The sequence below is a fragment of the Gracilinanus agilis genome, chromosome 4, assembly GCF_016433145.1.
Source record: "Gracilinanus agilis isolate LMUSP501 chromosome 4, AgileGrace, whole genome shotgun sequence".
Taxonomy (NCBI): Eukaryota; Metazoa; Chordata; class Mammalia; order Didelphimorphia; family Didelphidae; genus Gracilinanus; species Gracilinanus agilis.
This window is the reverse complement of record NC_058133.1, coordinates 66,221,247-66,246,414: the sequence shown is the minus strand read 5'-3', so window position 1 is coordinate 66,246,414 and position 25,168 is coordinate 66,221,247. Positions and strand designations below refer to the sequence as shown.

At 36.9% G+C, this 25,168-nt stretch overlaps 1 protein-coding gene across 4 annotated transcripts in view; it reads right to left on the bottom strand.

The window, feature by feature from the left end:
* DNM3 (dynamin 3) overlaps positions 1–25,168 on the bottom strand; it is a 612,108-nt gene that overhangs the window by 24,523 nt on the left and 562,417 nt on the right. For all 4 annotated transcript variants that reach the window (XM_044672207.1, XM_044672209.1, XM_044672208.1 and 1 more), the window contains 3 exons: positions 21,634–21,798; positions 10,894–11,123; positions 1,270–1,506 (listed from right to left, as the gene is read on the bottom strand). In XM_044672207.1, the coding sequence (XP_044528142.1) occupies positions 1,270–1,506; positions 10,894–11,123; positions 21,634–21,798 (632 nt within the window). The remainder of the gene's footprint in view (positions 1–1,269; positions 1,507–10,893; positions 11,124–21,633; positions 21,799–25,168) is intronic.

Here is a 25,168-nt window from a genome sequence, read left to right as displayed (position 1 = left end):
TTCCTTCCTTCCTTCCTTCCTTCCTTCCTTCCTTCCTTCCTTCCTTCCTTCCTTCCTTCCTTCCTTCCTTCCTTCCTTCCTTCCTTCCTTCTTTCTTCCTTCCCTTCCCTTCCTTTCCCTTCCCTTCCCTTCCTTTCCCTTCTCTTCCCTTCCCTTCCCTTCCCTTCCCTTCTGTCTTAGAATCAATACTAAGCATAAGTTCCAAAGCAGAAGAGTGGTAAGGGCTAGGCAATTGGGGTTAAGTGACTTGCTCAGGGTCACACAGCTAGGAAGTATCTAAGATCAAATTTGAACCCAGGACCTCTTGTCTCTAGGCCTGGCTTTCTATCTACTGAACCACCCAGCTGCCCCTATTATTATTATCATTATTATTATTTTTAATTTTAAACCCTTAACTTCTGTGTATTGACTTATAGGTGGAAGATTGGTAAGGGTAGGCAATAGGGGTCAAGTGACTTGCCCAGGGTCACACAGTGCCCCTATTATTTTTATTTCTAGAGTTTGAGATTAGGCAACTGGTTCCTTATGCTTTAAAATTTGCAAAATTAAGGTACTGTACAACTTTGAATAAAACATTATGTAAATCTGTTTTTAATTTGTTATAATGTTTGATTACGCATGATATTCTTTTTCTTATATGTCAGATTACTATTTTCATAAGATTATGTTTACGATAAAATGTTTAACCATAAAATATTTATTTACACCTTTAAAGTATTCTTATTCTTATAAACTTTATACAGTTTGAGATAAAATATTATTTTGATTTTGAAAAAATATGTACTTCAGAAGTCATTTTAATGACCTCAGAAAGTTACATTCTGAGATTCATCTAGAAATTGGGAAGGTAAAACGATCACACAGTACTGCTCTCCACATTAGAAAACAAAACCAAAACATGGAACCTACAGAACCCCCACTTCTGCTCTTATCTCTCACATTGCTCAGCTCTATTCCTATGATAAGCGCCTGCCACCGTGTCACTCAGACGGACCAGGTTTTTTTTTTTTTTTTTTAAATTCTGTTTGTAGATGAGATATTTTAAATTTTTGAAGGTTCCACAATGACCTTTAGCCCACATAGCAGGCCCACTTATTTACCTATGTGGATCTGCTATGCATATTTGTCCACTAATTGACTCTGGGGTGTGAAAATTGCATACAAAAACAGCGACATGTCTGCAATTTTCCTTTTCAAATAAACCATGTCTGTCATTCTAGGAGAAGAGAACCAAACAGCCTCCTTTCTATTAAGCATTCAATTTCTTACCTTGGGACACTGGGAGGAGCCCGTGTTGGTCGTGATGGAACTTGTGGAGGTGCTCCAAATGCATCACTATTACTAGGGAAAGGAGGTAAAGGTCCTGGACGGAATGGTACTGGTGGAGCCCCAGACTGGGGACCAGGGGATGGAATTGCTGGAGCAGGTCCTCGGCCTGATGTGGGTCTGGTTGGAGGAGCATTTAATGTTGGTCTCCTTTGGTTTGTAGGGCTTGGAGGGGGAGATCTGAAGAACAAAAGACAAATAGTTTATATATTCCTATTTTCTGACCATACTAGATCTTTTCTTTTAAAAGAACACCACATATTTCTTTATTATTTGTTGAAAATTATTGAGGTATCTAAAGCCTGTTACATTTGTGCTACTTCAATAATCTTTTCATATTTATTTTAAAAATTAACTTTTATTGCTTTTTATTTTTACTTCACCTAAAATTTTCTAGACAGTCATCCTATAGTATAATGAATATTTTTTAAGTTTAATTAATTAATTTAGAATATTTTTCCATGGTTCCATGATTCATGTTCATTCCCTCCCCTTTCCCACCCACCTCCCATTGCCAATGAGCAATTCCACTGGATTTTATATGTGTCATTGATCAAGACCTATTTCCATATATAATGAATATTTTTTAAAAGAAAAAGAAGAGAAAAAATATAAGCAAAACTGATAAACATAAAATATATCAGAAAATTTGACATCATACTCAATGTACCAATTAGGCTCACAACCTAAGTGTCATCTTCCACTCCTAACCAATGTGTTGTCAAGGCTTAACTGATTTTAGCTTTGTAACATCTCGTTAATACACCACCTCTTTTCTTCTGATATTGCCACCATCTTGGTGCAGACCCTTATGTGGACTCTAAGACTAGTCTAATAGTCTGCTGGTGGGCCTGCCTACCCCTCGTCTCTCCCCATTCCAATCCATCCTCAATAAATTCCAGTTTTATATACAAAATTCTCTGTTTGGCCTTCAAAGCCCTTCATAACCAAGTTTCACTCTTCTCCCATCATTCTAATGTTCTTACACTTTTCCCTCAGATGTTCTTTGATTCAGTGATTCTGGCCTCCAGTGCCTTTCTTCAAACAAAAATTTTTATGTCCCAACTCCAGGCATTTTCTCTGGTCATTAATCACGCATGGAATGTTCTCCCTTGTCCTTTCTGCCTCCTGGGTTCCTTGGCTCTCTTCAAGTACCACCTAAAATCCCACCTTCAAGATGCCTTTCCAGTTTCCGTTAAATTTAGTGTCTTCCCTCTGTTGATTATTTTCCATCTATCTTGTTTATAACTTGCTTCTCCAAATTTTGTATATGGGCTTTGCTATTAAATTGTACACTCCTTGAGAGCAGGAACTACTTTATGTCTCTCTGCATCTCTAACACTTAGCAGTGTTTGACATACAACTAATACTTAATAAATATCTATTCACTGACCACAGAAGGGTGAGGAGGAAACATCTTCTACTTCTTCTTTGTGCCCAAACTAATTCTTTGTCATTTTTTTGATATTCAGTATCGATTGTTTTATGGTGGTTATTCTTTGCATCAACATGGTTATAATCATATATTATTTCATGGCTCTGCTTACTTTGCATCTCTTTATATACATTTTCCCACACTGCTTCTTCATATTTGTCATATTCAGCATTTCTTACAGCATGGTAATATTCTATTAATTCATGTACCACAATTTATTTTGACATTCTAATATCTAAATAGATGGATATCCATATCCATGGACAGATGGATATCTACTTTGTTTCTGATTCTTTGTTATCATTAAAAATGTTGCTTTAAATATTTTTGGTGTGTATGGAGACTTTTTGTCAATAGTCTTCTTAGAGTATAAGACTAGTAGTGGAATCTCTGGGTCAAAGTGTATGGACATTTTAGCCAACTTATATGCACAGTTCAAAATTATTTTCCAAAATTACTGTACTAATTCAAATTTCTATCAACAATTCTTATCTTCCCATAACTTCTCCCACATTGACTATTCCCATGTTTTGTAATCTTTTCCAGTTGTAGGGCATTAGGGTTGTTTTTATTTGCCTTCTCTTATTATTATTAGTGATTTGGAGCATTCTTTCATAAGGTTTTTAATTGCTTGCAATTCTTCTTTGGAAAACTGTTCATCCACAAATTTGGATCCCTTATCTATTAGGAAATGATGTTCGGTTTTACATATGTCTGTTAGTTTTCCATATATCTTGGATTTCCAGACCCTTATCCAATAAATATTTTAACAATAAATAATAAACAAATATTTGTTTCTCATTCTAGGCACGGTAATTTAATGCTGATATTTTAAAATTTTGTTTAATCAAAAAATTTATCTTTAATAATTTATGTTCTTCTTTAGTTAAAAATAAACTTCCTAAGGGCAGCTAGGCAGCTCAGTGGATAGAAAATCAGGCTTGGAGTTGAGCGGATCTAGGTTCAAATCTGGTCTTAGCTACTTTCTAGCTGTGTGACTCTAAGGCAAGTCACTTAACCCCAATTGTCTAACCTTTACTGCTCTCCCATGTTGGAACCAATACTTAGTATGGATCCCAAGGCAGAAGGTAAGGATTTAAAATTTTTTCTTACCCATATTTATGAAAGTATACAGTCTGATTTACCTCTAATTTTTCATGCTATCTTTGATACTAAAAATAATGCATTCCTTTTGAATTTATTGTGGGGTATGGTATAAGACATTGGTCTAAGACTAATTCCGGCTGGTCTGCTTTTGAGTTTTCCTAGCAAACCTTGTCAAACAGTGAATTCTTTGCTAAGTAATTTGTATTTTCAGAAATTATGTTCTTTTCTGGATTTTTCTCAATAGTTCAATATAATAGCAGGATCAGTTAATGGATAGAGTGCTAGACTTAGGGTCAGGAAGACTTGTTGTACATCCCCAAGCAAGTCACTAACCCTCTCTCAGACTCAGTTTCTTCATCTGTGAAATGGTGATAATTCCATCTCTCTCTCACAGGATCAAAAGAGATAATATGTATATGGATAGGTCTGTTAGAGACTAAAACACATCAGAGGAAAAAAATCATGCTGAGGATATGAGAGTACCATTTCTTAAATTAGCAGTAATGCAAAATAACATGAAACCCAAAGAATGAAGGATTTCAGTGGTTCTAAAGAAGTGTAATACATTCTGTTCTTTTAATTCTGTGTAGAGTCCATTTTTGCTTGGCTGATTATTTGTTAAGAATTTGCCTGGCAAGAAAATTCTAGATTCTTATATTTTCTGATATAGGGACATGAGAGGCAAAAAGGAGGTGATTATTAATACAGAAAGCAAAAGGGTAAAAGTGACAAGCATAGGTTTAAGAGGTTTATGAAATCCTAGTTTTCTGAAAAAAAATTAAGGTAAATTTTGTAAAAAAATAAGACAATTCCCATTTTTGCTATGTTCTTTACCAAGAATATATGTGTGATCTGGGAAATATGCAGAGGGGAAGTGGGTGAGCTTTCTTTTAATAAGATAGATCTAAGACAATTTAATCAGTCCTGGATAGGGAACCTCAGTACTGTAGACTAGACAAATGGGGCCATCTCTAAGATCTAACATTACAGGGCCATAGAATTTCCAAGTTGAAAGGGATCACAAAAGCTAAATACAAAGTCTACCTGAACAACATACCATTCTAGAACACGAGAATGAAGTGATCATCCAGCTTTTGTTTAAATATCTTCTGTAAGGGAGGATCCTCTATTTCCCAAGGCAATCTATTGTGCTTTTGCACTATTCTAATTGTTAGGAAGTTTTCCCAACTGGGAACAGGGGCAAAATTTCCCAACTGGGAACAGGGTTAAGAACTTGTCCTGGGATTCCTTGACTGATCCAGGCTTGGAATGCACAACTACTCATTAGGTATGTCCACTTAATGGTTTCTAAATCCACTTAATCATATGGAAATCTAATCTGCACTGTTGCATCTTTTTAAGAAGAGTAACATAAGAGACAGCTAAATGGCTTGCTAAAAATCTAGGTAATCTATATCATTAAACATTCTTCAAATTTATCAATCTAGTAATATCTTTAAAAATAGTATATGATATTAATCTGGGATGATTTTATTCTTAATCAAGGCTTTTTTGTGAGAAAATCCAGAAACAAGATGAGAGAAGAATCAGAGAATATTTGAATGGTCAATGGAAGGAGAAGCAAATGATTTTGTCTTTGGAACATACAATAGACTACTTGAACAGGAAGAAGAAACAGGAGGGATTTGGGGAACATAACAAACCTAGCACAGGGATAAGAAATACATGATATGTTTGTGACAGGGGAATAGGAGATTTTGATTATCCAGACATCTGCTGGAGTAATCTCTCAATCTCTCTCTCTCTCTCTCTCTCTCTCTCTCTCTCTCTCTCTCTCTCTCTCTCTCTCTCTCTCTCTCTCTCTCTCTCTCCCTTTCATCCCTCTCTCCCTTTCCTCCCTCCCACCTCCATTTTTCTTCCATCCTCCTCCCTCCTTCTCCTTGCCTTCTTTCTCTCTGCCATAAGCAAAGAAAGTAATATCTTCTTGATTTGTATCAGTAATTTTATCCTTTCTCAAGTGGAAGAACCAACAGGAGGAGATTCTAATGTGGATCTAAATTTCAGTGACAGGGAGAGGGGTATTGGATGCTTGGACCGAGATAATGGAAACTCTGTAGGGACTTGACTACTTACCCTTCAAGTTTGCCACAGAGGAGAACAAATTCAGGCTTAATTTGTCATGCAGCCTAGATTTTGTGACAGTTATATTTCAAAGGCTTTAGAGGGATAGGAGATACTCAAGATTTAAGTTTTAAAGAAACCAAGGGAAACAATTCCAATCAGTTAAAATTAGTTTGTCTAAAAAGACTTGTGTGCATACGCAGGGAACTTATGAACCAACTTATATTTTAAAAATAAGAAGACAGACAAAGATAAGAAGAAGATAGGTGTATGGCCCCATTCTATAAAGTGGTGCCAGGAATTCAAAAGCTCAGAATGAACTGATTAATGAGGGACACCAGGAACAACAAAAGAATTGTTATTTTTATTGTAACCAATTTCACTTGTGGAAATTAACTGGGAATTCTGGGAATCGTAGTCCAGGACGGTTAGCATTCTCTTCCTGCCCTGGGAGGGATTGAGACTAGAATATTACAAACACAGTGACTAGGGCAGAGTTCAGCCTTGCAGGGAGTTTTAAGCTGGTTATGGCAGAGAGGGAGGCATCTGATTTTGACAAATGTCAGAATGGTTGGCAGCAGTGATATTACATTGAGGGATTGGGGGTGGGGAGAGAGAAAAAGAGAGAGACAGAGACAGAGACAGAGACTGAATGCATTTTCAATATATAAGTTCAGACTTTAGAGTCTGAGTGTTGCGAATTTAGCTCCAAAGGCTCGCCCTCTACTTTCTAGAACAAGGAACTATGGTGGAGGTGGATAGAATGGGCTCATGTGACTGATGGTTGTCTCTCTTTAGGATCAGTGCAAGGAAAGTGAAATTTAACTCTCTTCCCCAGAGTTTATATGGGATAGACACTTTTTGCACTGTTTTCTCTAAGTTGCTTCCCCCCCCCCCCGATTTTGTTGCCTATAAGCTAACACCAGTCACAGATGATATGTGACTCATATCTTTTAATGAACTGCATGTGGAGGGAGTGTTATGTGTGTGTGGGAGTTGGGGGTGGGGAGAGTATAATGGAGAACACCAGTAACTAATCGACTATACACAGGAGGGGACCACTTTGAGGTGGTCAAAGATTTAAACCTCTATTAAGAACCCTAGAGATGTTTTTCTCTAGCTGGGGGTCAAGAAAATTGGAAGAGAATTTTATGGTATTTATTTTTAAAAATAATTCTTATAATGCCTAAATAGCAAAGATAGATGAACCCTGTAACTTGGAGACAAGGCCTTTTAAATTAATGAAGTAATTGGTAAGCCAGATTCAGGGAAATCTCTGGGAATCTCAGGGAAACTCTGGTCTCCGATATGAGGGAAAATAGAGACATGGATCAAAGAGTCTCTATTAAGCTGCCCACTGAGAGCTGGGAGATATGATCTGAAAGGAATCTGTCTTGCTCAGTTTCCTAAAGAGTGAAGAGAAACCAGAATGACCACTTCATTATTCTGCAGGTGCTTTCCACTCTAAAAATGCACCTTTTGACAGCAGGCAACAGCACATGCTAGTTACATGAGTCATACAAAGAGAAAGAGCATCTTTAGGGCAGGGACAAGATTGTTCTTGGAGGTGGGGGGTGAGTGGAATGAGGCTAATTGACAACAGAGAGAATGCAGAGCTGATCAGCTCTTTGTTTTGTTTTGTTTGTTTTTTTTTTCTCTGCCAAGGAGAAGGACCTTAGATGACAGAACCAAAATGACTAACAAGGAGTAGATGCCTAAGTCAAATACAGAGAGAGTAAAAGAGCTCACTTTGTTATGGTTAATGAATTCTAATCCCCTGGCCCTAATGAATTCTGCATCTCCAAAAAGACAGGCCAGTGTGACTGAGATAGGACAAAATGGGAGAAGGATAAATTGTCTGATTTTCAAGAAAAGGGAAGAAAATAATCTATGCCATAGGCTTCTGAGCTTAACTTTGATTTTGGGAAGAATACTAAAATAGATCATAAAACAAAAGGTGAGTGAACAACTGAATAATGACATTGTGCTTCTCAGGAGCCTCCTTTGACATTCTCAAGAAGAGACAATACCAAACTCACTTCATTTCATTTTTTGATAGGATTAGTAAACTAGGAGATGAAAAGAATACAGTGAATAGAGCTCTTCTAGATTTTAGTAATAACCTTGATAAAGACTCTGTTATTATTCCTATGGAGAAGATGGAGAGATATGGAATAGGCAAAAATCCAATTGGATGGTCTCAGAACTGGTTAAAAGACTAGACTCAAAGAGTTGTTAATGATTCCATGTCAACATGACAAAAAGTCTCTAGTGGAGGACCCAGAGATCTGTGCTTGGCCTTGTGTTGCTTAATATTTTTACTTGTGATATCAGTAGGCTTGGTGATGCACTTATCAAATTGGCAGTTGACACAAAGTTGGGAAATAGACTCAGTATCTGAAAGGATCTTGACAGGCTACATTATTGAATGTTATCCTATGATATGAAATTCAGTGGGCATAAATGTAAAGTCATACTTGGGTACAAAAATTAGGTTCCCAACTACAAAGTAATAGGAGTCTAGTTAGATAATTGTTTTCTGAAAGCAACTGGAGAATTTTATTGCATATTCCATATGGGTCAGCAGTATGATGTGACAGCCAAACAAGGTGAAGCAGTCTTGGGCTACAGTAAGAGAGGCATGGTTTATAGCAGTGATGGGCAAACTTTTTAAAGAGGGGGACAAAGGAAAGGAATGCTCATCTGTCAATCTGTTTTTAAGACAACTCTTTCGAAGTTTCATTGTATTTCCTACTCATTGTATTCGTCAGATTAGAAATAATGTCCCATGGCCAGATAGAACATTTCAGGGGGCTGCATCTGGCCCTCAGGCCGTAGTTTGCCCATCAATGGTTTATAGGAATAGGGAAGTGATAATTGCACTGAACTCTGCCCTTATCACACCTCATCTGGAGCAATGCTGAACTTCATTCTCACATCTCCAACCCCTTTTCAGACATCTGGAATTGGATGTCCAGTAGACATCTTAAACTCAACCTGTTCAAAACAGAACTTTCCTCCTAAAACTTCTTCTCTTCTCTCTTCTCTCTTTCTGTTTGTGTACAGATATCTGAGAACAGAGCTATCCATATTTGTTACTCTCTGTCTCTTCATTGGCAGTCCTCAACTGCCAGTGCTGTCTCCACTAAGCCTACCTTCTGTCTATTCTGTATGTATCTAATAGGTGAGTTTCTTGAGGGCAGGCCCCTTTTTTGCTTTTTCCCATATACACAGAGCTTAGAAGTTTAAGTCCTGGTAGGCAGTGAGTGCTTAAGGCTCTTAAGAAATACTTTTTGGTGATTTGATTGATGGTTGATTGAATTAGCCCAGAAGAATAAAAGAAACTGTTTCCTAAATTTATGTTTAGGAATAGAAATTAATTATTACTTATGGTTCTTTAAAAAACAAACAAACAAAACCCTTACTTTCTGTCTTAGAATCTAAGGCAGATGAGCAATAAGAGCTGAGGTTAAGTGACTTGCCCAAGGTCACACAGCTAGTATATCATTGATAATTCTTCATGGTTCTATGAATTTTAAGCCTTCCCCAGTACAAACATATATATCACTGAAAACCTAAGAGATGCACTGGAAATTCATTAGTAGTTGGATGCACATATGTTTTTAGAAAGATGTTTTAGGTTTATTTCTATTTGAGAATGGCACACTGGTTCATACACATCTGAATTAAAGTACATATTGATATTTTAGAAGAATTTTGTGGTAGCAGAAATGAAAATAATATGGATCTTCTGATGAGGGAATGACTAGATAAATTGTGGCATATGAACATAATTGAATATCATAGCACTGTGGGCAATAATGAATGTGAGCAATTTAGAGAAGTATTGGAAGACTTAAATGAACTAATACAGAGTGAAGAAAGAAGAATCCAAAAAAAGAGACACAACTACATGGTAAATGAAAATAATAGGAACATAAAACTGAATGTTGAAAAATTATAATAATCAATTTTGTCTTCACATCTGGGGTAAGGAAATAAGAATCCCTCCCCTTTCCTAGGAGAGACAGAAAGTTATGATTATAAAATAGTACAAAGGCTTTCAGACACAGTAGCTGTGTTTATTGGTTTTGCTTGATGTCACTCTCATCTGGATGTGATATGAAAGGTAATGTGATGAATAGAGTGCTGAGTGAGGAAACAGGAAGTCCTGGGTTTGAATCTTGCTTCAGACACTTATTAGTTATATGACTATGAGCTAGTTTCTAAGTCCCAGCTTCTTTATCTGTCAAAAGGGAACAACAAAAACACTTGCTTTATAGGGGAGTTATGATGAACAAAAGACATAATTGATGTAAAGCACTCTGCAAACTTTTTGGCCCTCTATAAATGCTAGCTATGATTACATAAAAACAAAAGGCATAGACAAAATTGTCTTTTTTAAAAAAAACCTTACTTTCTGCCTTAGATTCAGTACTAAGTATTGGTTCTAAGACAGAAGAGCATTAAGGGCTAGGCAGTCGGGGTTATGTGACTTGCCCAGTGCATACAACTAGGAAGGCTGAGGCAAAGTTTGAACCCAGGACCTCCAGTTTTCAGGTCCGGCTCTCTCTCCACTGAACTACCTAACTGCTCTCTTTTTCAAAGTATAGCAAAACAAAAAATTTTTAAGTCTTTAAAGTATAGCAAAATTTCTCCAAACCAGATCAGAAGGGATCCAGGAATAAACAAAGAGAGAAATGTGAAACACTGACCATTCAAATTCAGAGACCTCACTTTATTTGGCTCCCAAAGATTTACTAAGTTAAAATCTAGCTAATGCTTTGCCGAAACGAACAGAGTTAACTACAGAGCAAAGAAGAATAGGTATTGTTTTTTGGAAATGCAACTGAACACATGGGATCCTATGGTAATTGGTGTTGAAAAATAACCAAGGATTCAGATTTTCAAGACCTCCAGGTAAACAAAGACTATTTCCTCACCTACGAGAAGAATGCTGCAGCCAGGAATCATCTACTGGAGGCGGCGCTGGAGTAGACACAGTGGAAGTATTGATATCACCAATAATTACCAGGGCTTCCTTAAGGGCTTGGTACATTCGAAGCATCTCATCGCGGCGCTGAGCCTGCTCAGCAGACTCTTCCATCAAAGTGTTTTGGTCCTCTGAGGAATATAACTGTGCTAGGAGCTCTGAATTTATGAAGTCTTTGACCTGTCATGTCGCCACAGGAAAACAAAAGAAAATGAGTGATTGCAATAGTCCAAACATTCGAGAGATATCCAGGGTCAGTGTACAAAACTCACTAATATCCACTCTAGGGCGGTGTGTTTGTTTAGCTTTGCTCTTTATCTTTATTACCCATTTTTGTCTTCCGTACTGGTGCCAGTAACAGTTTTAATTCTTTCTGATGGTTGGTGACAGTAAAAAATAATTGTGAGTGGAAGCCAAAAATTTGCCAACACTCTACTAGTGCCTGTTGATGGCTAAAGCAACCTCATAATGCTTTTAGAAGCACTTTTGCCTCGATAATATAAAATGTAACTTGTGGTTACAGCAGTAGTTTGACCAAGACAACCTTCCTAGACATTTACCAAAGAGTACTATAATATCACCCAGATTCCAAGTTGTAGTATTACCTGTCCTGGAATTAGCATCAAATGAAAAATATTTGCCTGAGCTGCCCATGTGCTACACCTTAGGTTTTAGCAATAAAGTGAAACAGATCCAAGCTTTTCACTTCTGATAGTTTTTTGATTTGAGAGAGGTTAGGACTGGCCAAAAGGACACTGACCACTGAACCCAAAATCAATAATACTACTATAAAATAAACTATGGAAAAGATGGAGCTAAAGGTTAGGTATGTAGAGAGTGGGGTGGCCAGACATGGATGCTGTTTGATAGACAGGGAGGGTATCAGATAGATCACTACCTTTATTCCACCTAGAAGAGAAGGTCTAATGGAAGAGGTAAAATTTAATTTGATCTTTAAAGAAAGAGAATGGCAATGACAATGGCATTTATCTGTATAAATGTATAATGGGTTAGAGGCTTGGAATTTTGTTTTTGAAACTATGTGAAGCTAATTATCTTAATATTTTTAAGGAGTCTTTTTAACTTGGACATATACTTCTTTGTATATGTCCACTTGCTGAATGGGAGTGGGGAAACAAAGGACTTGGACCTTTAATTATCTATGGTCATAAACTTGTTTTACAACTACTTACCTCTTGAATAAATGAATTTCAATATGATTTCTTTAAAAAAAAAACCCTACTGGGCAGCTGGGTAGCTCAGTGGAGTGAGAGTCAGGCCTAGAGACAGGAGGTCCTAGGTTCAAACCCGGCCTCAGCCACTTCCCAGCTGTGTGACCCTGGGCAAGTCACTTGACCCCCATTGCCCACCCTTACCAATCTTCCACCTGTGAGACAATACACCGAAGTACAAGGGTTTAAAAAAATGTAAAAAAAAAAACCCTACTAGGTGCCATGTAAATACTTTACAAAGACTCTCATTTGATCTTTATAACAAATCTACGAGGTAGGTGCTATTATTATCTCCATTTTACAGTTGAGGAAATGAAGGCAAACAGAGATTAAGTGGCTTATCCAGGGGCAAAGAGCTAGTAAGTGTCTGAAGCTGGATTTGAACTCAGGTTTTCCTTACTCCAAATCCAGCCCTATCCATTGTACCACTTAGCTGCCCTAGAACCTCACAAGAACAAGGTAGTAGAGTTTAAGGACAGGAAAATGACTAAGAAAAGAATAAAAAGCACATGTGTGTTAGTTGAGGAGACAGGTAGAGGACAAGTGAAAAATGAGCCTGAGTTCTTAGGTGGGACCTTGCATGCTAACAGAATTGAACATTATCTTATAAATAATGAGAAGCCTCTGAGCAGCAGAGTGGCATGGTGTAAGGAGTATTTTAATAAAATTAATCTATAGGTAGCATACAGGGCATATCAGGAGTGAAGAAAGAGGGGCAGCTAAGTGGCCCAGTGGATAGAGAGCCAGGCTTGGCAACAGGAAGCCATCACCACAGTCCAGGTCCCCCTGCATCTCACTCCAATTTTTTCTTCTTGCTTTAATTCTCTATTCACCTTCCAAAGTGATTTTCCTAAAATATAGGTCTGATTATACTCATGAAACTATTCATGAAACTCCCATTGGCTTTCTATTATTGCAAGGATTAAATGCAACCACTACTTTTTGGCATTTAAAACTCTTCACAATCTGACCTCTTCCTATCTTTCCAAGCTTTTTACTTTCCTCAAATTAGGTCTCAGATACTTCCTAGCTGTGTGACCCTGGGCAAGTCACTTAACCACCTATCCTTTACTCCTTATCTGCCTTGAAACCAAGACTTGGTATCAATTCTAAGGCAGAAGGTAAAGGGTTTTTTTTGTTTGTTTTGTTTTGTTTTGTTTTGTTTTTTAAAGAGTAAAAGAAGAGAGATCTTTTTGGAAGCTATTTTTAAATAGTTTAGGAATGAGGCAATCAAGATCTAGACTTAGGGTGGTAGCAATGAAAATAGAAAGGAAAAAAATGAATGTGAGTGACGGTACAAAGGAAGGGTAAACAGAGCTTAGTGACTGATTGAATATGAGGGACAAGAGAGAAGAAGAAAGAGTGAAGAATGACCTTAACATTATTGAACTTGGAGGACGAGGAAAATGATGATACCATTGAGAATAGTAAGGAAGCCAGGAGGGGAAGCCAGTTTGAGGGGGAAACATGATGAGTTTGGCTGGAGGAATGTTTGCTCCATTTTCCCTCAACAAACACATTCATATGGGGATAAGTTTGCAGGTGTCCATCTAACCATATGTTCCCAAATCCCATACTGCATTTTAGTAAATGGTGAAACCCTCAAATGGACAAATTGGACATTTTTTTCACAGTTATGGCCACCAGTCCTTCAAAACGCTTTTCATTTTACTGAAGTCTCTTAACTAAATACAATTTAAGAGGGGAAAATTTTTCTTCAACTTTTCTGTGTGTGTGTATGTATGTGTGTTTGTATGCCATTTGGTGGCATAAATTAACATTTAATTCTCCAATTAACATTTCAGAAAGTACTCTTCATCCTTCATTCTGCCTTTCCCTCACTGCCCCAACTAAAATTCTAGTCTCTTGAGCTAGGACTTGGCTGGATTGGGGAAATCTCTTTTCCTGGGGTCCCGAGCACCTCAGTGACTTCTTGAATACTGTTTATGTCTAGAGCCTGAGCACTCAACTAAAATGTACAGTGCTGTAATTTAATATTGCTTATGGTGTAGGATTCCCCTCCCTGGAGGGAAGAATCAAATTTAAAGTGTGTAATGAAAAGTAAAATAATTACACTTGAGTATTAGGATAGAAAAATAAAAGAATGCGAGATGTTTAAAGGGGTTCAGCACATTTTCCCATCCCACACTTAAACCTTTTATGTCAATTACTATAACCTGTTCCTTTCTAAAACATATTTAGCCTTCATTCCTTGGACCTCTTAAACCCGGCAGATATGGAAAAAAACGCTAAGTTTTTTTCATACAATGCCGTTACCAAGGAGACCACTTCCTTAGGATCAGTTTGTTTCTAGATTTTTAAGGAGGTTAAACACCACAGGATTTCTCTGCTGAAATGTACATATATTTAATTCAATTGGCTTTATTTGTTTGTTTTTTGGATGCATAGTTAGTACTTTATAATTCTTAAGGGTCTTCCTGGAACTCTCAGAATATTCTGATCTCCCTATTCAGCTCCCCCACAGTGAGCTAGACCTTCTTTCCTCTTTCATGTTTACCTCTTCTCCTACTTATATGACAGCTCCTTCCCAGTCTCCTTTGCTGTATCTTCATCCTTCCTTCATTTGTTTCCTGTGAGTATTCCAAGGTTTTGTGTTGGACTTTCCCTCTTTTCTCTCTCTATTTTTTTATTTGGCAGTCTCATTAGCTCTCATGGGTTCAGTTCTTATCTTCATATATAGATGGTTTCCTGATCTACCCAATCAACCCCATTTTTCTCTCCCAAAATACAGTTCCACACCCCAAACTACCTATTAAACAAATTACCCCCCTTCAAGACCTCTTTTTTACTGTCAAGGAGACAATCAATTCTTCCAGGCATTCAGTTTTGCAACCTTGCTGTCATACTTGACTCCTAATTCTCACCCACTTCACATAGCCTCTCAGTTGCCAAATCTTATGATTTCTTTCTCTATAAACCTTTTATATATCTCCCTCCTAAATATGCTTCTCTCTCTAATAATTCTCTATTCAACCTATAAAGGGATTTTCCTAAAATATAGATCTCATCACGCTATGCCTCTACTCATTAAACTCCAGTTGGCTTTCTATATTATTCCAAGGATTAAATGCAATCTTTACGTTTTGGCATTTAAATAAGTTCACAATCTGACCTCTTCCTATCTTTCCAATCTCATTACTCTAAAATCCAGCAATACTAGCCTATTTTCTTTTCCTTACACATTATTTTACATCATCTCCTATCTCAGGACCTTTGCACTGGCTGTCCTCTATGTCTGGAATCTCCTTTCCCCCTTCCTCCCCTAACCTTCACTTATAACAATCTATGATTTCCTTTAAGTCTTAGCTCAAGCTGGGGGAGCTGAGTGGTTCAATGGATTGGGAACTGGACCCTAGAGATGGGAGGTCCTGGTTTCAGTCACTTCCTAGCTGTGTGATCAGACACTGAGGAATCTTCTACTCAGCAATTCTATTTAAACAGAGAAACTAATAGGAGTTAACATATGGTATTTTTGAAAGCTTATTGTCATTATTTATATTATCATCATACTTGAAGTACATATTATTTTTTGCAGTAGCATAGCATTTTTGCATTGTGATGCAGAGTATTGTTCTAGCATTCTATCATCGTTGTTTTAGCAATTTATTAGTAAATTGATTTTGGGAAAATTATAACTTCTGTGAGCCACAGTTTCTTCATCTATTAAAGAGAGAAAATATTCATAGTGCCTTCTTTTCCAACTTTGAAATGTTGTTAGGCTCAACACAGATAAAATATGGAGTCAAACACCAACTGTGCCTTGGAAGTAGGCTTGAATGCTAAATCACCATGTAAAACCATGATATAAATTGAATACTTCACTATCGTAGCTTTTTCAAATACTTTTTTTTTAAAAAGGGAGATTATTTACAAGAGAAGAGGCTGAGAAATATACCTGAACTGACATGGCAACATGACTATGTAGTTGTAGAGGCTGAACTCCTTCTCTTAATTTTTCCCTTAAGCATTGATGTCCTGAACACATCTATCTGATGATTTGATTATTTCCAGTGTAGGAAGATTTTTGATCAGAAACATGCTCTTTCTTTGGGGTGTTATTACCTGTTATGGTTTAGTAATGCAACAGCTGCTGCATTTCAATGGACAAATGCCTTCGAGTATGTCTGAGGAAAGGCATGCATTTTTGGACTTTAAACTTCTTAAACAATTCCATCTGGGGAGGCGAGTGACCGAATTTTTAATTTAAATTTTTCAGGGGAACTGATTGCCAAATTCTACACTTTATGAAATCAGCCTGAAACATATCCTTTCTGTGAGCTAAGTGGCCGTTCCAGAGAAGGACCCAGCAGAACTCTAAAAATTCACTTATTAGATCTAGAGAAAATACTGACTCTGTCACTTAAAGTATATACATACATCACTTTTTATAAAAGTATATACATATATAGTATACATATACATACATTACTTTTTATAAAAGCAGCTCAAATAAGTGGAAAGAGCATAGAATGAAGAGCACAAAGATAAGAGACAAAAATCTGTAGATGGAATGAACACCTATTCCAGCATCAGAAGGCCTAGGTTCAAGGTCTTGAGCCATCTATCACTGGAAGAGTTTTTTGTCAACATTCTGAATATTTTCATATTTAAGATCTTAACTGAAAGATCAGTCTGAAAGGTGTTAAGTTAGATTCCCTTTCTCTTTTTTTACTTTTATAACCTTTACCTTCTGTCTTAGTATTAGTTCTAAAACAGAAGAACAACAAGGACTAAGCAATTAGGATTAAGTGACTTGCCCAGGGTCACTCAGCTAGGAAGTGTCTGATATCAAATTTGAATGCAGATCCTTTCAATTCCAAGCTTGGCTCTCTATACATTGTACTACCTAGCTATCCCTCTTTTTCTAAACTCTTTATAGGATCTGTGGTCTTTATTAGACAACAAGTAGATCTCATTTCTTCCTTCCTCAAAGGTTTGTAAGTCTTATGGCTATTGGTTTAGTTTATGAAAGGAAACAGTGTAATGAGCCGAATTTCTGTTGAGCTCATCCTGTGTCTGATGGACAGGAAGCAATGTTTCCTCTGGGAAGGATTCAGTACAGTACAGGGCAAAACCCTGGTGATGACAGTAACACTAGTGACTCAAGATAAAAATGGTGAAAGGAAGAAAGGGTATCTGATCATGAAAAATGGTTAATAATATCTTGCTGAGTAACTGCCATGGTCATTACTGCAATGCAATATGAATTTCAGAATCACAGACTATCATAAGAGAATTCTTTTCAAGTAGAAATTAAATTGGATCATTTTTGAGATTTCTTCCAACCCAGATTCTATAATTTTATGACTCCATGTTAAAAGGATAGAATAATTTATTTTGAAAAGGAGAACATATCTAAAGCTGCTTCTTGATGCAAAACCTCCTGAATTAATCCTAATATTATCCTCATGTCCATAGAATAATAAATATTTGGTCAGAATAATTATTCAAGAAAACCCAGTGGAATTGCTTATCAACTTTGGGAGTGGGGAGGGAAAAGGCAAAGGAGACAACATGGATCATATGACTTTTGAAAACCTTATGTATAAATTTGTTGTTGGAATAAAATAAAGATAAAATAAAAAATAAAAGATATCAAGGCAAAGAGATGATCAGAAAAGGAGATGGACAAGCCATGTAGCATTAATAATGGATTATTAACGGACAGGCCAGATCCTACACTAGTACCAACAAAATGATCAAAGACCCAGGGGAAAGTCTCTAACACAGTAGGTAGATTCTTTTGGGGAAGATTTATGGGAGGGTGAGGACAAGAATTTCAGTGGACAAGAAGAAATGGCATGGAAAGATATATCAATACTTCAATGAGTTCTTTACAACAGCTCTATGATCTAGGCTAGTATCATTATCATCATTTAAGAGGGTAAGGGAACCTCTCTCAGAGATGAAAAAAATTAATGACTTGCCTGATGTCACACAGCATGCCAGAGATAGAATTAGGACTAGAATTCATTGTATACAAATTTTCTGTTTACTGTTTTGGCTTATGCATTGGTTGCCATGCATGCTGGTATTTCTATCGCCACATCCTTTATACCTACACTAAGATAAACATAGTATAGTAATTGTTATAATCTCAGGAATATAGAAATAGATTAAGATAATTGAAACAGAGATCATTTAGATGGGGCTTTAGGGGTTGCTGTTGTTGTTCTTTGTTCTTTGTTTTCGAAGAGGATCAATAGTTATCATGGGGTGATATCTTGACTCTTGAGTGAGAATTGCACAGCCATCAGCCTCATTCTCTCTTTGGGATTCATCAAAGGCCAGAAACAAGAAAAGGTCAAGATGATTGACAGTGGCTCGGGAGGCAACGGACAACTGCGGCATCTTTGGTGTATGACCAAGCTCTGAGGGCTCCCATGAGTATTTTAATCATGACTAGAGGCTGACTGTTTATTAATAAAATTGCAAAATAAGGAAATATAAAAATGGATAAGATTTATTTGTGTAATAACTGCTTTTAAATGACAGACATTTTGCAAAGAGAACTAACTTTAGAGTTAGAAGACTTGTGTTCAAATCCCACCTCTAAATGTTTTGTAACTGTGATAACATATAAGTCACTTAACCCATCTGGGACCTCAACTTCTTGATCCATAAAATGAGTGGGCTGAACTAGATGCTTTTTGAAGCCACTTAAAGCTATAAACTTTTAGCTATAAATCTATGTATGCCCCTTTGATTATAGTTTGTTTATAAGAGGCATGTAGTGGATACAAGGCCAGCCTTAGTATAAATAAGACCTGGGTTCCAATTTGCCTGTTTGGCAGTGGTCACATTTCTTAATCTATACATTCCCTAGGCACCTCTTTCAGTCTCTAAATTATAGGTCTGGGATTGGCTAATCTTACGTATTGACCAAAAAAGTGTGTGAAATGTCAATAACATATTTGAATAACATTTTATATCTCCAAGGTATTTTGCTATCTACTGTTTCATTTGATTCAAATATTTAGAGGTCATTCAATCTGAGGCTCATTTAAAGAGGAAGAAACTGAGGCCCAGAAAGGATTACATGGTTTTTCCAAGGATGAAAGTGGAAAAGTTAGAGTCTCAACCCAGGGTTCCATTTTGAGACTTTCCATATCATCATCATCATCTTCATCTTCATCTTCATCATCATCATCTTCATCATCTTCTTCTTCTTCTTCTTCTTCTTCTTCTTCTTCTTCTTCTTCTTCTTCTTCTTCTTCTTCTTCTTCTTCTTCTTCTTCTTCTTCTTCCTTTTCTTCCACCTTTCTTTCCATCTTAGTAGCAACTCTAAGACAGATGGGCAAGGGCTAGGCAAAAGGATTTAAGTGACTTGCCCAGGGCCACACAGCTAAGAATTATTTAGGCCAGATTTGATTCCAGGCCTGGCTGTCTATCCACTGAGTCACCCAGTTGCCCCTCCATCTCTTTTTCACTATGCCATATTGTCTCCTGATTTTTTTAGCACATCTTCATGACCTTCTGAAAAGTAGATACAACATGTGTTAATAGCCCCCATTTTCTGTGAGGAAACTGAGGCAGATAGATGTCAAGAGACATCTTATACAAGGTCCCAGAGAGTAGCTGTATCAAACTTGATGCCCATGGATTGCAAATGAGCTTAAAACTCCCAAGTGCAGCAGCACAAACCAGATTGAAATATAGTTAGGAAATGTTTCACAAAGTAAACAAAATATAACACAACACAGATAATGCTAGTTTGTGGTTTTCTAAGTCAATATACAACACCACAGGGCTCTGTTTCTGTTTGAGTTTGAGACTTCCTGAAGCAGAGAATCTAGGGTAGAACTAGGGCCTTAAATTTGTTACTAGACTTCCTCCCATTATATTATATTGCTTTTCATGCTACTTTGGATGATTTAATTTTGGTTCTTTTCAATGTTTTCATTCGTTTCCTCCTAAAAGAAAAAAAAATCTCCCTAGACAGAAATGGGGCCCATACCTGGGATTTCCCCATTGGAGGGATCTCCCTGGATGTGATTTCCTTTTCCAAGGCAGGGTAGCACCTGCCTGCAAGTTCTAGTTTTAGATTCTTGCCTAGGACACTGAGGAATAAATTGACTTCCCCAGGATCACCTAGACAGAGGTGTGATTAAACCCAGGGCTTCCTGGGACTGAGAAGAGCCCTGATCCACTTTCCCTCTCCATCCACAATTATTCTCAGGATAAAATTGACACAAAGTGAAATGTTGATGTTTGGTTTAGCAGGATTTGGACGGTTTAGGTTTAGGTTACTGCATACATTTACTCTCCTGAAGCTCAGAGAACTTGGCACTGTTTGGTGAGCTATCAATGAGCAAAATCCAACAGCCTGGTGTGTGTGCTGCGCTGAAGTGGACACCCAGACATCGGGAAAGGAAAGAGTCTGCCCACAACGGGCTTCCCCTGACTCATTGCACACTCATTATGAGTCCATACTCTGCCTCTGCTCTGCTATGGAATACACAGGCATCACACTCTTGTCCTGCTTTTCCTACAAATGTAATCTAGACAGGGCAGCCAGGCAGCTCAGGGGACGGAGAGCCAGGTCTGGAGTCAGGAGGACTTGGGTTCAAGTCAGACGCTTCCTGGTTGTGGGACTCTGAGCAAGTCACTTAACCCTGATCATGGAGTCCTTGCTGCATTTCACTCTTAGAATGGACACTAAAACAAAAGGTAAGAGTTTAAAAATAGAGAGAAAGAAAAGTCATGTACACAGCATATCACATAGTTTTAAAGAATCAGTGGGGTGTTTTTGTGTTTTTGTTTTTGCTTTTGGTGTGGGTCTTCCCTCTGCAAATGTGCATGATAACTCCTCTGACTAGGCAGATAGTCTTCAAGGATAGCTGTGGTTGAAATATTTAGTATTTTATGGCAAGTCTATTGATGTGCCTCTGTTGTGCTGTGTCTCAGATAATAGGCACATAACTTGTCACTGGTTCAATCTTGAAACTTTTCAAGCTTTTTGGTGATGATATTTTGTTTTTTGGTGATGATGTTCAGATGTTTCAGGCATATCCAACTCTTCATGGCTCCATTTGAGATTTTCTTGGCAAAGATACTGGAGTGATTTGCCATTTCCTTCTCCAGTTCATGAGAAAACTTAATCAAGCAGAGTTAAGTGATTTGTCCAAAATCACACAGCTAATAAGTGTCTGAGGTCAGATTTGAATTCTTCCAGGCCGGGCACTTTATCTACTATACCATTTAGATGCCCTTTCCATTTTCATTAGAATTGGCAAAAGCTTGTATTCCACTGGAACAACATTAGACTCCAAAGTTACTTCCTTACCAGGAAAAGACATTGAAATAAATTTTTAGTAGGGAAAGAATTCTCTCAAAAAGATAGAATCTAAAAACAAAATAAAACTAAACAATATTAAAATATAAATAACCAATGATGGATCAGAAAGTAAAAGATGAAGTCATTTATGATCACTTACATTGTTGATCATAAGGTGCATTATTGTTTTTGGAATCAGGTCTCGGATACATTTGTTGATTATAGACATATAGGAGTCTACAAGGTTGCGAATGGTCTCCACTTGTCTCTCTAATTGTGGGTCCATGGAAAAGTTTTCTGCTTGACCACTCTCATCATTGTCAGCCTAAATAGAAATAAAGAGAAAATTTGTTTTAACAGCATCTCCTTAGTTCAAAATAGGAAAAAAATACCCCCAATAAAATCAAATAACCAATTATTTTGTCTAGTATATAAACATTTTTACTACTGAGTGGTAGTACTAAGTGGCAATACACTTTGTATTATTTCATAGAAGGTCCATTTGACATTAGTAGGCCCTTGTAAGATCAGACGAGTATATTAGGGTAATGCATTACCAAGAATATTGGATTTGGAGTCATAGATCCTGGATTGTTCATTTAAATTTGGATAATAGAATTTCAGATTAGAAAGGAAAGTTAGAGGTTATGTTCTCCTAATTTTGCTTGTTAAAGAAAGCCAACCTGTGGCCCAGAGAAATAAAGTAATTTGCTCAAAATCATTTAGGTAAATGAACAAAAGAACTGGAATTTAAACCCAGACTCTTTAACTTCAGATTCAAAATTCTTGCCTAGTTTTGCTTGTGTCACATATTCTGTCCACTGCCAAATCTTGTTTCTTTCTTGAATGTTTAATTTTCTTCAATGAACAAACATTTTCTCTTTCCCTCTCACCTTCTTCTCTTGGGAAAAGAAGAAAGCAAAACAAAATTTTTGTAACACACACATAATATATATTTATCTTGCTTCATTATATATACATATATATACATTATATATACATATATAATGAAGCAAGATAAATTCCCAATCTGTCTGTGTCCAAAAATATATATCTCATTCTACATCTTGAGCCCATCCCCTCTCTGTCAAGAAGTAGGTAGCTGTCTTCCTTCTACATCCTTTTAAATCACTGGTCATGGTTAAAGATTTTCAAAGTCATTTGTTATTAAAATTTTGTTATTACATAAATTATTCTCTTGGTTCTGCTCACTTCCCTGCATCAGTTCACACAAGTCTTCCCAGGCTTCTTTGAAAATTTTTTTTATTATTTCTTATGACTAAATAGCATTCTACTGCATTCATATAACATATCTTTGCTATGAAAGAGCTGCTATAAATATTTTGGGACACATAAGCCCCCTTTTTTCTTTCTTTGATCTCTACGAGGCTAGTAGTGGTATTGCTGGCTCAAAGGGTATACACAGTTTACTTTAGGGGCAGATCTTCAAAATTGCTTTCCAGAATTAGCAGACCATGAGTGGATCACAGGTCCACCAACAGAGTATGATAGTTACTGTTCTCCCATAGTCTCTACAACAGTTTTCATTTTCCCTTTTTTTTTTAATCTTCTTAGCCAATCTGATGGGTATAAAGTAGAACCTCAGGGTTGTTTTAAATTACATTTTGTTCAGTAATAGTGACCTAATATTGTTTTAACTTCATAATCTTTCTCCTATTTGAACCCTTTTCTCCACTTAACTGCCTCTACTTAGTTGAAGACATCATGTCTAGCCTGGACTAGGGTAATAATCTTCTAATTGTTTACTCAGCCTCATTTTTTTTTCTGATTTATCCTCTATTCAGCTGCCAAGGTGGTTTTCCAGAAGAGTAGATCTGGCTGTATGATCCCCCACTCAATAAATGCTAATGGCTCTCTGTTATCTACAGAATCAAACACAGAGTCCTTTATTTGACACTTAAAAGTCTTTACAACATGGCCCTTTCCTACCTTTCCAGTTTCCTTATACCTGATCCCCCTTTATTCACCCTATGATCCAACTACCTTTTAACATTTGTCTTTTAGAATCCTTGCTTCCTTAAAGTATCAGCTGAAACATCACCTTCTATAGAAAAAAAAACTTTCTTTTCTTCACACAATCTATTTTGTATATATCTTATATGTACCTAATTATTTACATGTTGTCTCCCTCTCCCATTAGAATGTGAGCTTTTTAAGGGCAAGGGTGGTTTTCATTTTATCCTTATAACTTAGCAAATTTTTGTTGACTGACTAACTTACCTACTCCATTTTAGACTCCTTTGCTATTTTATCATCCAAATTATATCTTCTAACTGTGGGTATTCCTGAAGACTTTGCCCTTTTCTTGCCTTCTCTTCCCTCTCTATGCTATCTCTTTTGGTGACTGAATCAGCTCCCATAAATTTAAATTATATCTCTAGTCAGATGAATCATAGATCTATATATTGAGGCTCAGTTTCTCCTTGAGCATAGTCATACATCACTGATTGTCTACTGGACATTTTAATATAGATGTCCTAGAGGCATTTCTAACTCAGCATGTCAAAAATAGGACTCATCATCTTCCCACCCAAACTCATACTTTTCTAATCATCCCTATTCTGTTGAAAGCACCACCATTCTTGCAGCCTTCCAGGCTCATCACTTCCATTTTATTTTCTGCTTCTCATTCTCTCTCACCACACATCCCAATCAGTTTCCAAACCTTGTACCTTCAATTTCCTTAACATTTCTCAATCAGAGAAATCTTCTCTAAATACATAGTCATGACCTTATTCAGGGTGTTATCTCCTTTGGATTAGTTTATTTCAACATCCTCCTAATTGCTGTTCTTGCTTTAATTCTCTCACCAGTCAAGTCCCTCCTCTACATTACTGCCAATCTGACCATGTCAGTTCCCTATTCAAGAATCTCTAGTGGCTTCCTATTAACTGTGGGATACAATGGAAATTCTCTGCTTGGCTTTTAAAATAAGCCTCATAATCTGAATGGAGTTTCTCCTTTCCAGCCTTATTGGCCATTATTTCTATTCTTAAACTTGGAAGTCTAGACAAACTGGACTTCTCCCTATTTTTCATATGAGATTCTCCATTTCCTATCTCTATGCCCTTTGCTCTGATTGTCCACCATACCTGGGATGCACTTCCTCCCTATCTGCTTACTTTTACCTAATAGAATTCCTTTTTTTTCTTCAATAAGCCACTCAGCTTCCATTTTTTGCATAAAGTCTTTCCAGACCCCTCCAAAATTACCTTCTGTTTACCTATTTTGTATGTATTTATTTTATGTGTTCTCTTTATATTCTTTATGTTCTCATATATGTACTTGTCTCTCCTATTAGAATATACATTCCTTACCATTAGAGTGTTTCATTCATTTTATTTTTATTTCTGGTGTCTTGCATACTGCCTGGTATGTAGTGTTTAGCTACATTAACTTGATTAACTGTTTGTCATGATACCATAGTAGCTTCTTTTCTAATCGAGCTCTGAACTTTAGGGGAGATAGTAGAACTAACCCATTACAGAGATTCTCTAGATTAGAAATGGGATTGTGCTAAAACTCTTGGATCTTTTCTAGACTAAATGATGCTTTTCAGACTAACCCTAGTTCAAATCTGATTCCCTAGTGCTGACAGAGTTGAACAATAGAAAGCACTGTGTACAAGTGATCCCACTATTTTTTTATGAGATTTATTATTATTTTTCAGGGTT